Raw genomic sequence first — 12,950 nt, 5'->3', positions numbered from 1 at the left:
GCCCCCCCCACCGGCGGCGTCACACGCACTGGCACTTCCGCCATACGCTGAGACGCACCTTCCGGCTCGGGTCCTCTGCAGCGGTCAATGTCGGCGGGTCCGTCGCCGGGAGTCCCCGGAAGTGGGCAGGTTGTAGGCTTCCGGCACTGTAGGGAGAAATGGCGGTGGTCACCGTGCTCCCGGCTGTGGCGCGGGTGAGCGAGCAAGAGGTTCTAGGGTTCGGGGCGGGCGACAGCTAGGGCTGAGTTTCATTTTCCTCTGTACTCAAAATTCTAGGCGTTGTTCAGCTGCCCAGTAGCCCAGGGCAAGGTTAGTCCCAAGGCGAGGCCAAGCCTACAGTTCCGGAGATTCAGGTCATTTTTCCATCGGAGAGCCCATGATGTGCTCGAGTGATAATATCTGGTTAAATTGGTCATTTATTCGAGACTGAACTCAGATCTCACGTATGTCCCCAGGCAGTTAATCCAACCGCCTCAGAGTGCCCCCTTCTATCTATGTCTGTGGTAGGTTGTGTTTTACATAGTATCCAGAATTCTAATCTATTTTTTAATGTCTTTCCCAATACCTCCTCCTTTTTCTTTTCTTTATTTTATTTATTTTTTTGGGGGGGCGACAGTCTTTCAGTGGTTGCCCAGTCTGGCCTCAAACTTGTGATCCATCCTCCATATTCATCCACCTTAGCACTGGGATTTACACTATTTCCGGTTTATTTATTAACGTGGACATTTATCACGATAGGCTTGTTTCTTCACCCTTTTTGTTGCATCTCATTTTATTTTTACATGCTGAGTTTTAGTTTGTCTCGAAATTTATTTATTTATTGAAGCAGGGTTTCACTGTATCTCAGGCTGACCTAGAACTGACACTGTAGCAGGCTGGCCTTTGAAGCACAGCGATCCTCCTACCTTAGCCCTTGGAGTGCTGGGATTAAGGAACTGGGCCACCATGCTCAAATTTGTCTGGAAATTGAAAAACAAATTCTTTATATTTCTCTAACCATTTGGTTGTTCAAAAATCTGTTTAATTTCTGTATATTTGTGAATTTTAGAGTTCTCTTGCTTTTAGTTTTCTGCCTTTTTCTAGACACTTGGTATAATTTGTCTTCCTAAATTTGTTAAGACTTGTTTTATGACATAACTTGTCTAAGGGAATGTTCTCTATATGTCATTTTTTGGTTTTCCGAGGTAGGGTCTCGCTCTAGCTCAGGCTGACCTGGAATTCACTATGTAGTCTCAGGGTGTCCTCAAATTCATGGCAATCCTCCTACCTCTGCCTCCCAAGTGCTGGGATTAAAGGCATGCTCCACCACACCCGGCTTCTATAGTGTTTCTTAAATTCTCTTATTTCCTATTGCCCCCCCCCTTGGGATAGTCTGTCCCTTATAGAGTGAGGTATTAAAACCTAACATTTATTGCTGCTTTTTTCACTTGGTTCTGTCAATGTCCATTTCATACATTTGGGTGCTTTACAGTGGGTGGACATATACTTATGATTGTTGTGCCCTCCTGGTAAACAAACTACCTCAGTATTATTTTTGTTTTTGATGCTGAGGATCAAACCCAGGACAAGATCTTGTTAGGCAAGTTCATTTTCCTGTATATCGTCCATGGGGCTTACATAGGATACTTTCTACCAATCTTAAGCTGCATACAAAAATTCTGCTTTTATTTCCTTCTTTTGTGTTACTGATGTGACAGAGTATACTTTTATGTTATCCATTAACAAATGCTTATAGTTAGTTTTTTAAAGTATTTTTATATATTTATTTGAGAGAGAGGGAGGAAGAGGCAGACAAAAAGTAAGTATAGGCCCGTTGGGGCTTCCTGCCACTGCAAATGAACTCTACATGCATGTGCCATTTTGTTCATGTGGTTTTACGTGGGCATTGGGAAATTGAATCTGGGCCATTGGGCTTTGCCTGCATGGGCCTTTAACTGCTGAGCCAGCTCTCCAGCCTTGGAGTTACATATATTTCACTACTGTACCAGAAGTAAAGATATTTTACAAGCTGTGTGTGTGGTACACTGCTGTAGTCTTAGATACTTGGGAGGTTGAGGCAGGAGAATCCCCAGAATCCAGGAGGCTAGTTGTCTGGGCAACCTAGTGAGATATACTCCCCCCCCCTAACAACAACAACAAAAAAAACTGGGTAAGTATACTTGTAATCCTAGCACTGGGGTAACAGAAGGGCAGTATAAATGTGAGGCCAACCTAGTCTATATGGCAAATTCCAGGGCATCTAGGGCTACATAGCAAGACCCTGTCTCCAAATCAAAAATAAAAAAATAAAGTGATTTACATACCATTTATAGTGTTACAATATTTTTGTATTTGTGTATTTCTTTTATCAGCAAGCTTTATACTTTCATATGTTTAGTGTTACTGGTTAGCACCCATCATTTGTATTTGGAGGACTCTGTTTAATAATTCTTTTTTTTAAAGATATTTTTAGCTGGGCTTGGTGGTGCACGCCCTTTAATGCCAGCACTGGGGAGGCAGAAGTAGGAGAATCACCATGAGTTTGAGACTCCCGAGTGAATTCCAGGTCAGCTTGGACTAGAGTGAAACCCTACCTTGAAAAATCAAATAAGCAAATAAATAAAGATATTTATTTATTAGAGAGAGAGAGAGAGAGAGAGAGAGAGACAGACAGACAGACAAACAGAATGAGTGCCCCAGGGCCTCTAACCACTGCAAATGAACTCCAGACATATGCACCACCTTGTGTATCAGGCTATGTGTGGGTACTTGAGAATCAAACTCTGGTCCTTTGGCTTTGTTGGCAAGTGTCTTAACCATTAAGCCATCTCTGTAGCCCTGTTTAGCAAATCTTAAAAGACAGTTCTAGTAATGAGTGCCCTAGCTTTCATTTATCTGGGAGAGTCTTTACATTTTTGGAGGACAGTTTTATCAGATGTATAGTGTATTTGCTTAAGTTTTTATTCTTTTTTATTATTTTTTATTTTATTCTTTCAGTATTATTTCAGTATTTTTTAAAAATGTTTTTATTTTATTTATTAAAGAGAGAGAATGGGCGTGCCAGGTCCTCTAGCCACTGCAAATGAACTCCATGCACATATGCCTCCTGTGTATCTGGCTTACATGGGATCTCAGGAGTTGAACCTGGGTCCTTAGGCCTTGCAGGCAAGCACTTTAACTGTTAAGCCATCTCTTTTTAGGTTTCTTTCTTTCTTTTTTTTTTTTTTTGGCTGTTCTGTTTTTTTTAAGGTGGAGTTTCACTCTAGCCCAGGCTGACCTGGAATTCATTATGTAGTCTCAGGGTGGCCTTAAACTCAGCAATCCTTCTACCTCTGCCTCCCGAGTGCTGGGATTAAAGGCCTGCACCACCATGCCCAGCTTCTTTCAGTGTTTTTAATTATATTTCCTATTTGTAGCCTGCAGATTTCTATTGAGAACCCCTCTGATAGTTTTTTTTTTTAAGATTTGTATTTATTAATTTGTATTTATTAATTTATTACAGAGAGAGAGAATGGGCATACCAGGGCCTCTAGCCACTGCATATGAACTCCAGATGCATGAGTCACCTTGTGCATCTGGCTTACGTGGGACCTGGAGAATCAAACCTGGATCATTATACTTCACAAGCAAGTTCTTTAACTGCTAAGCCACCTCTCCAGCTCTAGGGTTTTTAAAAAATATTTTATTTACTTTTTTGATTTATTAGAGAGAGAGAGAAAGAGAGAATGGGCATGCCAGGGCTTACTTGGGACCTGGAGAATCAAACCTGGGTCTTTAGGCTTTACAGGCATACACCTTAACCTCTAAGCCATCTCTCTAGCCCTTAAGTAATTTATTTTTATTTGTTTATTTGAGAGAGACAGAAAGAGGTAGAGAGAAAATGGGCACACCAGGGCCTCCAGCCACTGCAAACAACTCCAGATGCATGTGCCACCTTATGCATCTGGCTTATGTGGGTCCTGGGAAATAAAACCTTCGTCCTTTGGTTTTGCAGGCAAGCACCCTAACCACTAAGTCATCTTTCCAGCCCCCTGTGATAGTTTTGTAAAGGTGTTTTTCTCATTTCTTTCAAATCCTCTCTTTGTCTTAGATTTTATTTTGTTTTTTGGAGATAGGGTTTGCTCTACCTCAGGCTGACCTGGAATTCATTATGTAGTCTCAGGCTGGCCTCAAACTCAGCAATTCTCCTACCTCTGTCTCTCTAGTACTGGGATTAAAGGCATGTGCCACCATGCCTGGCTATCTTTGTTTTTGATAACATCTTTTTGGAAAAATAATTGTTTTTTTCTAACAAATGTTGTAACATGAGCCATAAACTTTTTTATATATATAATCAAGTTATTTATGGCCTGGAGAGGTGGCTTAGTGTTTAAGGTGCTTGCCTGCAAATCCTCAGGACCCAGGTTCGATTCCCCAGTACCCATGTAAGCCAGATGTACAAGGTGGCACATCCATGTGGAGTTTGCAGTGGCTGGAGACCTTGGCGCACCCATTCTTGCTATCCACCTTTCTCTATATCTAATAAATACAAATATATTTTCAAAAGTTATTCATGAATTACAGACAACTCAGATACATCCCACTATAAATTTTTAGTACTAATATTTCATGTAGCCCTTATCCAACAGTACACAATTTCCAATACCTTGTGAATCCATACAGCTTCATTTCTGAGTATAGGGGTACATTCCTGTAATCATAGCACTTGAGAGGTAAATACAGAAGAATCAGAAGTTCAGTGTCATTCTTAGCTACATAGCCAGTCTGGGCTACATGAGTCCCTGTCTCAAAAAAGAAAGAAGCCAGGCGTGGTGGCGCATGCCTTTGATCCCAGCACTCGGGAGGCAGAGGTAGGAGGATTGCCATGAGTTCGAGGCCACAGAGATGACAGAGTTAATTCCAAGTCAGCCTGGACCAGAGTGAGACTCTACCTCGAAAAACCAAAAAAAGAAAGATTCTACCTCGAAAAACCAAAAAAAGAAAGAAAGAAAGAAAAGGAAGGAAGGAAAGAAGGAAGAAAGAAAGGGGTTGGAGGGATAGCTTAGTGGTTAAGGTGGTTGCTTACAAAGTCAGAGGACCCAGATTTGATTCCCCAGGACCCACGTTAGCCAGATGCATCCCTGAAATGTCTACTTTAGCACGAGACTCTTGAGAGTAGTATGCCTAGAGCAGTCAACTCCACCAGATAGTTTCTTCTGCCAGCAGCTGTCTACTGGGCAAGGTCCTTGGATCTTGAAGCTTTCCCAAGCTGCTGCTGCTTTTTTTTTTTTTTGGCTTTCTAGCTCAGGCTGACTTGCAATTCACTATGTATTCTCAGGGTGGCTTCAAACTCTCAGTGATTCCTCCTACCTCTGCCTCCCGAGTGCTGGGATTAAAGGTGTGCGCCACCATACCCAGCTTTTTCCCCAAGCTTCTTGAACCTCTTAAGTTAATTTAGCTTCCCTGAGGCTCAATATCCTCCCTTCAGGAGGGAGTGTTTCAGTTTGGCCAAGAGCTACACTATGAAAAGTCTTTATGGGCTAACTTCAGCTAAGGAAGGATCTTTGCCAGTCAGCAGGCCTCAGTTCTTTTCTATGGCTGACTTCTCAGGATTTAATGGGTATGAATTTCTGGTTAGAGTATTTGCCAGGTTTTGTTTGTTTTTTATCTCAGCAGTTTATGATTTGTTGTGCTCTCTGGTGTCCATGTATGATGCTTCTTTGGAGCTGCTGCCAGTTGCTCAGCTCGCTCTTTCACGCTCTCACTTTAGCCCAGGCTGGCTTCAAACTCACTATGTAGTCTAAACTGTCCTCAAGTTTACAGCAGTCCTCCTGAGTGTTGGGATTATAGACATAATCCACCACTCCCAGATGGTTGCTCAGCTCTCTTATTCTCAGTAAGCCATTAGATTTCTAGAGTATGCAGAGTCTTTCAGTGTTCCAAGTTGCACAGAACAGAAACCAGTCCTGAAGCCCAGAACATTAGACATCCAGCCCACTTTTGCCCTAGCCCTGGGATGAGGCTATATCTGGGGTACTCTGGATCAACAGTGAACTGTTCAGCTCTCAGTGGCCCTTAGGTATCAATAGGCTGGATCTTGTCAGAACTCTGAGAGTTCTGAGAGTTAGAAACCAGTCCCATAGGCAGTCAGTTATCCAAAAAACTGGAATATTAGTAGAGCACTTCAACTCAGTCTTCCCACAGAGATGTGAGAATTGCAGATTTTTCTGTTCATTCTGTAGTAAGACAGAAAAGGGTACCATTGCAAGTTAGTGCTTGCTAATCTAAACTATCTCCTTTAAAAAAAATCAGGTGTGGTCATGCACACCTTTTTTAAAAGAATCTTTTTTGCTCATTTTTATTTATTTATTTGAGAGCGACAGACAGAAAGAGGCAGAGAGAGAGAGAGAGAGAAAATGGGTGCCCCAGGGCCTCCAGCCACTGCAAACAAACTCCAGACGTGTGTGCCCCCTTGTGCATCTAGCTAACATGGGTCCTAGGGAATGGAGCCTTGAACCAGGGTTCTTAGGTGTCACAGGCAAGCACTTAACCACTAAGCCATCTCTCCAACCCCCATCTCCTTTGTTTTCTACAGCTCCCAACCATGTATCTTTTCCCATAGCACTTAGATTTAGGCAAGACAGAAATTAGTCCCTTGCACAACCTTTCAGTAGTCTGAACATGGGACACAAGTTTCAGTGAGGAGGTATACATCTGAAGCTGGGAATTTTCTCTGCGTCACCCTATGCTGGAGGAGAGGCAGACTATAACAAGTTCTTCAGCTTTTTCTATAGGCGTCAGTACAGCTAGTTTTGTATTTCTCTGGGGTGCAGGAGCCTGCTTCCTACCTTCTCACAGAGAGAATTGGTCTATGTATTCTTGAGTCAGTGTCTCCATTTGAGAGCAACAGAGAGAGAAAGAGGCAGATAGATAAAAGAATGGGTGCTCCAGGGCCTCCTGCCACTGCAGACAAACTCCAGACTCATGCGCCCCCTTGTGCATCTGGCGTATGTGGGTCGTTGTGGAGTTGAGCCATGAACCAAGGTCCTTAGGCTCCACAGACAAGTGCTTAACCCCTACACCATCTCTCCAGCCCCTTTCTTTTCTTTCTTTCTTTTTTTTTGGTTTGTTATTGATGTAGGGTCTCAATCTAGTTCAGGCTGATCTGGAATTCACTATGTAGTTTCAGACTGGCTTTGAAATCAGCAATCCTTCTACTTTGGCCTCCAGAGTGCTGGGTTTAAAAACATGTGCCACCACACCCCACTGCTGTTATTTCCCTAAGGCAGTGTCTCTTACTGAACCTTTAGCACCCTCTTTTTTTTCAGTTCGGCTGGCTGACCAGAGAACCCCAGTGGTCCTCCTGTCTCTGCCTCCTTAAATGCTAGTCTTACATACATCAGTGGCTATGCCCACCTGACTTTTTGTTTGGGTTGGCAGGAGTTCATGTCCTCATGCTTGCATATCAGCTGCTCGAACCCTCTGATCCTTCTACCCAGCCTTCTGTGGTTCTCTTTAGATCACTGTCCTCTGTGAGCCTTGGGTTCCTGGATTTCTGGATCCCTTGGCTCTGAAGAGGGTACAGTATCAGCAGGGCCAAATGAGATCTCATGCATTTAACACCTAAGTGTTGGGTCAACAAGTGATGGTAATCATTGTTACTATAAAGATTTTTTTTTGTTTGTTTCAGATGCTGTCAAGGCACAACATGTTGTCTCCTATGCTCAGTGTGACATCATTCAGTCGCTTCTACAGAGGTGACAGCCCAACAGATTCCCAAAAAGATGTGATTGAAATCCCTTTGCCTCCATGGCAGGAGAGGACTGATGAATCCATAGAAACCAAAAGAGCACGCTTACTCTATGAGAGCAGGAAGAGGGGCATGTTGGAAAACTGCATTCTGCTTAGGTAGGGTGTTAGTGGTCTGGGTGTCACCTCTCTGAATAGACACACTTTCCAATTTCCTTCCTTCTTGTTTCAGCCTCTTTGCTAAAGAACATCTGCACAACATGACCGAGAAGCAGCTGAACCTCTACGACCGCCTGATTAATGAGCCTAGTAATGACTGGGATATTTACTACTGGGCCACAGGTACTTGATGTGATAAAGTGCATCTTGTCAAATTAGGATGACTTGGGCTGATTTGAGTCTGGCCTTGTGTCCTAGGTAGTGTTTTTCTCCTTTTTATTCACATAATAAATACCAAATCCAAACACTGTTCAGACTTTTCCAAAATGTGCAAAATCTGTTTTATCAGTTAAAATTCTTTGTGAGACAGAATAGGTAAGGAAAGAGACATTGATGTTTTGTTTTAAGATAAGGTCTCATTGTATAGCCTAGGCTGATACTGAATTCAGTATCCTTCTGTCTCAGTCTCCCTAGTGCTGGGAATACAGAATACTGGGATAACAGGCATGTGCTATCATAGCTGGCTAAGAAGATGACTTTTTATTCCAAAAACTAGCAAGTAGAAGTCCAAAGTTTATCATTGCTCCTAGGGGCCAGCAAGGACTTTTTCTTTTTTCAAAGTTTTTTATTACTGGGTATGGTGATGCATACCTTTAATCCCAGCACTCAGGATGCAGAGGTAGGAGGATCCTGTGAGTTTGAGGTCACCCTGAGACTACATGGTGAATTCCAGGTTAACCTGGACCAGAGTGAAACCCTACCTCAAAAAACTGTGTGTGTGTGTGTGTGTGTGTGTGTGTGTGTGTGTGTGTGTGTATGTGTATAAATTTATATGAGAGTGGGAGTAAGTATAGGTGCGCCAGGGACTCTTGCCACTGCAAATAAACTCCAGACACATGTGCTGCTTTGTGCTTCTGGTTTTATGTGGGTACTGGGGAATGGAACCCAGGGTATCGGGCTTTCCAAGTGCCTTTAGCCACTGAGCCATCTCTCCAGCCTTTTGTTGTTGATGATGATAAATTTTCTTTATGTATTTGAGAATGAGAGAAACAAAGAAGCAGACAAAAACAAAAAATGGTATGGATGCACCGGGACGTTTTGTCACTGCAAATGAATTCCAGATGTTTGTGCCACTTTGTGCATCTGGCTTTACATAGGTACTAGGGAATCAAACCCAGATCAGCAGGCTTTGCAAGCAAGTACCTTTAACTGGTGAGCCATCCTCCAGTTCCTTTTTTTTCCCTTTTTCAAACAGGGTCTCATGAAGCCTAGTGTTGCCTTGAATTTGCTATGTAGTTGAGGGTGACATGACTTCTGATCCTCTTACCTCCATCTCCCAAGTGCTGGCTGGGATTACAGGCTTATTGGGTAAGATGCTTGCTACACAAGTATGAGGAACTGAGCTCAATCCACAGCACTCAAATAGAAAGCCAAGTGTATCTACACATGCCTGTAACCCCAGTCCTGAGGAGGATAGAGACAGAATCACTGGGGCTCAGTACTGGTTAGCTAATATGACCAAAACCCAGCAACTCCAGGTTCAGTGAGAGATTCCATCTCTTGGAAACAGAAAGGAAGAGCAATAGACAAGGACACCTGGCATTGTTCTCTGGCCCTCACACACATACACACAGGATGTATACATGTACACACACAAGCATACATCATATACACACAAACCCCACCAAACCCAGTTACAAGATTTTATTTTCTTTTTCTGTTTTCTTCTAGAAATATTAGTTTATAATTAGCTATTTAATTTTTTAAAATAAATTTTATTTGTTTATTTGCAAGCAGAGAGAGAAGAGAGACACAGAGAGAGAGAATGGGCATGCCAGGGCCTCTAGCCACTGCAAATGAACTCCAGATGCATGTGCCCCTTGTGCATCTGGCTTATGTGGGTCCTGGGGAATTGAACCTGGGTCCTTTGGCTTCACAGGCAAATGCCTTAACCTCTAAGCCATTTCTCCAACCCCTATTTAATTTTTTTTTTTTTAAGAAAAATCTTGCCAGGCATAGTGGCACTTGCCTTTAATCCCATCATTCAGGAGGCAGAGGTAGGAGGATTGCCATGAGTTCAAGGCCACCCTGAGACTACAGAGTGAATTCCAGGTCAGCCTGGGCTAGATTGAGATCCTACCTCAGGGGAAAAAAAAAAAAAATTCTACTTGGATTTTGATTTTGGTTGTGTTGTCAATAGATTAATTTTCAAAATATGAACATATTTATCTCTGCATTTGTTTGAGCCTTTGATTTCTTTGATCAGTGATTTATCTATCACATAACAAATTACCCCAAACTTCATTGCTTAAAGCAGCCTACATTTGTTATCTTACACTTTCTTTTAGTCTGAAATTCAGGCTTCACAATTGACATGTTACAGGGTTGTAATCTGGGTGTCAGCTTATGGTATGATCCCATCTGGAGGCTCAAGCAGGGAAGGGACTGCTTCCAGTCATACTCTGGAGTTAGTAGGTTTCAGTTTGCATAGCCTTTTCTGTTGAAAGTCTCAGTTCTTTGCCGGCTGTTGCTCTACATGGGCAGTTTGTATCATCAGTCATCAATGTGAGCAAACTGAGAAGATAGGAGAGAAAGCGTACAATCGGTGATAGCCACAGTGTTTTACAGTTTAGTCATAGGAGTGACATTCCATCATCATCACTGAATTCTGTTGGTGAAAGTCAAGTCATTCCTTTACATCTGCACACTCAAGGGGTAGGGTGATATGTAGATGTGATACCTGATGGCAGAGCTCATTGGGGTCATCCTAGGGGCTTAGCAAAGTCAGTATCTCATAGTTTTCAGTATATTCTACACATACTCTCTTACCTAGAATTCTAGCAGTCTAGGTATTTCATGTTTTGGTTTTATTATAAGAGGTACATTAAAGAAAAAGTTTTTAGTTTCCATTTTTTTATTGCTAAAAGGTAGAAATACCTTTATTGCATGGTTGGTTTGTTATTTGAAATAGAGTCTCACAGTGTAACACAGGCTAGCCTTAAACTCATGGTCCTTTGGCCTTAGCCTCCTGGGTGCTGGGATTACAGGCCTATGTCACAGCACCTCACTGCAATTGATTTTTTTTTTTAAGATTTTGTTCATTTTTATTTATTTATTTGAGAGCAACAGACAGAGAAAGAAAGCGGGGGGGGGGGTAGAGAGAGAGAGAGGGAGATTGAGATTGAGATTGAGATTGAGAGAATGGGCGCACCAGGGCCTTCAGCTACCACAAACAAACTCCAGATGTGTATGTCCTTTTGTGCATCTGGCTAACATGGGTCCTGGGGAATTGAGCCTCGAACTGGCATCCTTAGGCTTCACAGACAAGAATTTAACTGCTAAGCCATGTCTGTAGCCCTGCGATTGATTTTTGCATACTAATTTTCTACTGAGTCATGCTAACCTTAACGTAAAGGCTCCTTTGTAGATTTTTTTGAAATTATCTGTGTTGATAGATCTGACATCTGTGAATAGAGTAGTTTTCTTTTTTCCTTTCTAATCTACATGTCTTTCATGTCTGCTGTTTGCCTTACTGCACTAATCAGGACTCAGGCATGATGTTGCATAGTGTAGTAGTTGCCTTCTTGGTGGTTGTACATAATACCCAACAGAAGCAGCATACAGAAGGAAAGGTTTGTTTCTGGCCTGCAGGTTTTTTTTTGTTTTTGTTTTTTGTTTTAAGAGTTAGATAGACTTTATTAAGTATGACAAGGAAAGAGAAGGAAGTATAGAGAGTTCCCTCCATAAGGAAGGCAAGAGGGGGGGTTTGCTTGCTTGCTTGCTTTCTTCCTTCCTTCCTTTCTTTCTTTCATTTTTTTTTTTTTATTGACAACTTCTATAATTGTAGACAATAAACCATGGTAATTCCCTCCTCCCCCCACTTTATCCTTTGCAGCTCCACTCTCCATCATATCCCCTCTCCTTTCAATCAGTCTCTTATTTCAATTTTTTTTGTTTATTATTTTTATTTATTTATTTGAGAGTGACAGAAAGAGAAAGAGGCAGATAGAGAGAGAGAAAATGGGTGCGCCAGGGCCTCCATCCACTGCAGATGAACTCCAGATGTGTGCGCCCACTTGTGCACCTGGCTAACGTGGGTCCTGGGGAATTGAGTCTCGAACTGGGGTCCTTAGGCTTCACAGGCAAGTGCTTAACTGCTAAGCCATCTCTCCAGCCCTCTCTTTTATTTTGATGCCATCATCTTTTCTTCTTATGATGGTCTTGTGTAGATAGTGTCAGGCACTGTGAGGTCACGGATATCCAGGCCATCTTGTGTCTGGAGAAGCATGTTGTAAGGAGTCCTACCCTTCTTTTGGCTCTTACATTCTTTCTGACACCTCTTTCTCAATGGACCCTGAGCATTAGAAGGTGTGATTGAGATATTTCAGTGCTAAACACTCTTCTGTCACTTCTCAGTACCATGGTGCCTGCTGAGTCATCCCAAGGTGACTGCCATCTGAAAAGAGAAGCTTCTCAAACCAAAAGTGAGAATAGCACTAATATATAGGTATGAGCATTAAGAGAAGTGCTTACTAGGCAATTTGGTGAGTAGAATATATACATTTAGCCAGATACCAACAGATTTGTGGCTTATGACTACCCCTGTTGTAGGTTTTCAATATCATGGATGTATTCTCTCCCATGGAGCAGGCCTCTAGTCCAATGAGAGAGTGGTTGGTTTCCCCCATAACAAGTATTCCACTATTGCATCCATTGGCTCATTTGGCCTGGCTAGCCAAATTTAAGACTTGTGGTGTCTGCTGTTGAGTATCTCCACTATTGCTTTTTGTCTCCTGTGAATCTGCATGCAGCCTAGCTTTTTCCAGCTTTATGTTAGCTGGTCTACATGGAAGAGGTTTTCAGCTCAGCTCCAACTGGATTTCTCAATGATCTTCTAGCCCAAAGCATGTGAAGTCTTCAGCAATAGGATCTTACCATCTATTCCTGGTGGGAAACCAAGAGCCTCGGCAGTGGCCTGTAATATTTTGGGGTCATCAGTGACCTCCCTGGCCAACAATTCATTGGAAGGTATCCCATCCCTGGCACCGAAAATTTTCTAGTAACAATCTATGTCTTCTGGTTGT

The 12,950-nt window shown here is 42.4% G+C and overlaps 1 protein-coding gene across 1 annotated transcript in view; it reads left to right on the top strand.

Moving 5' to 3' along the window:
- The first annotated feature begins 43 nt into the window (after positions 1-43).
- The window catches only part of Sdhaf2 (succinate dehydrogenase complex assembly factor 2), a 29,041-nt gene continuing 16,134 nt past the window's right edge, over positions 44-12,950 (top strand). The window contains exons 1-3 of the mRNA XM_004667675.2: positions 44-194; positions 7,649-7,866; positions 7,940-8,049. Coding sequence (XP_004667732.1) covers positions 159-194; positions 7,649-7,866; positions 7,940-8,049 — 364 coding nt within the window. The 5' untranslated portion in view covers positions 44-158. The remainder of the gene's footprint in view (positions 195-7,648; positions 7,867-7,939; positions 8,050-12,950) is intronic.

The sequence above is a fragment of the Jaculus jaculus genome, chromosome 1 (genome assembly GCF_020740685.1).
Source record: "Jaculus jaculus isolate mJacJac1 chromosome 1, mJacJac1.mat.Y.cur, whole genome shotgun sequence".
NCBI lineage: Eukaryota > Metazoa > Chordata > Mammalia > Rodentia > Dipodidae > Jaculus > Jaculus jaculus.
Note: the sequence above shows the minus strand (reverse complement) of the source record. Positions and strands in the feature narration are given on the sequence as shown.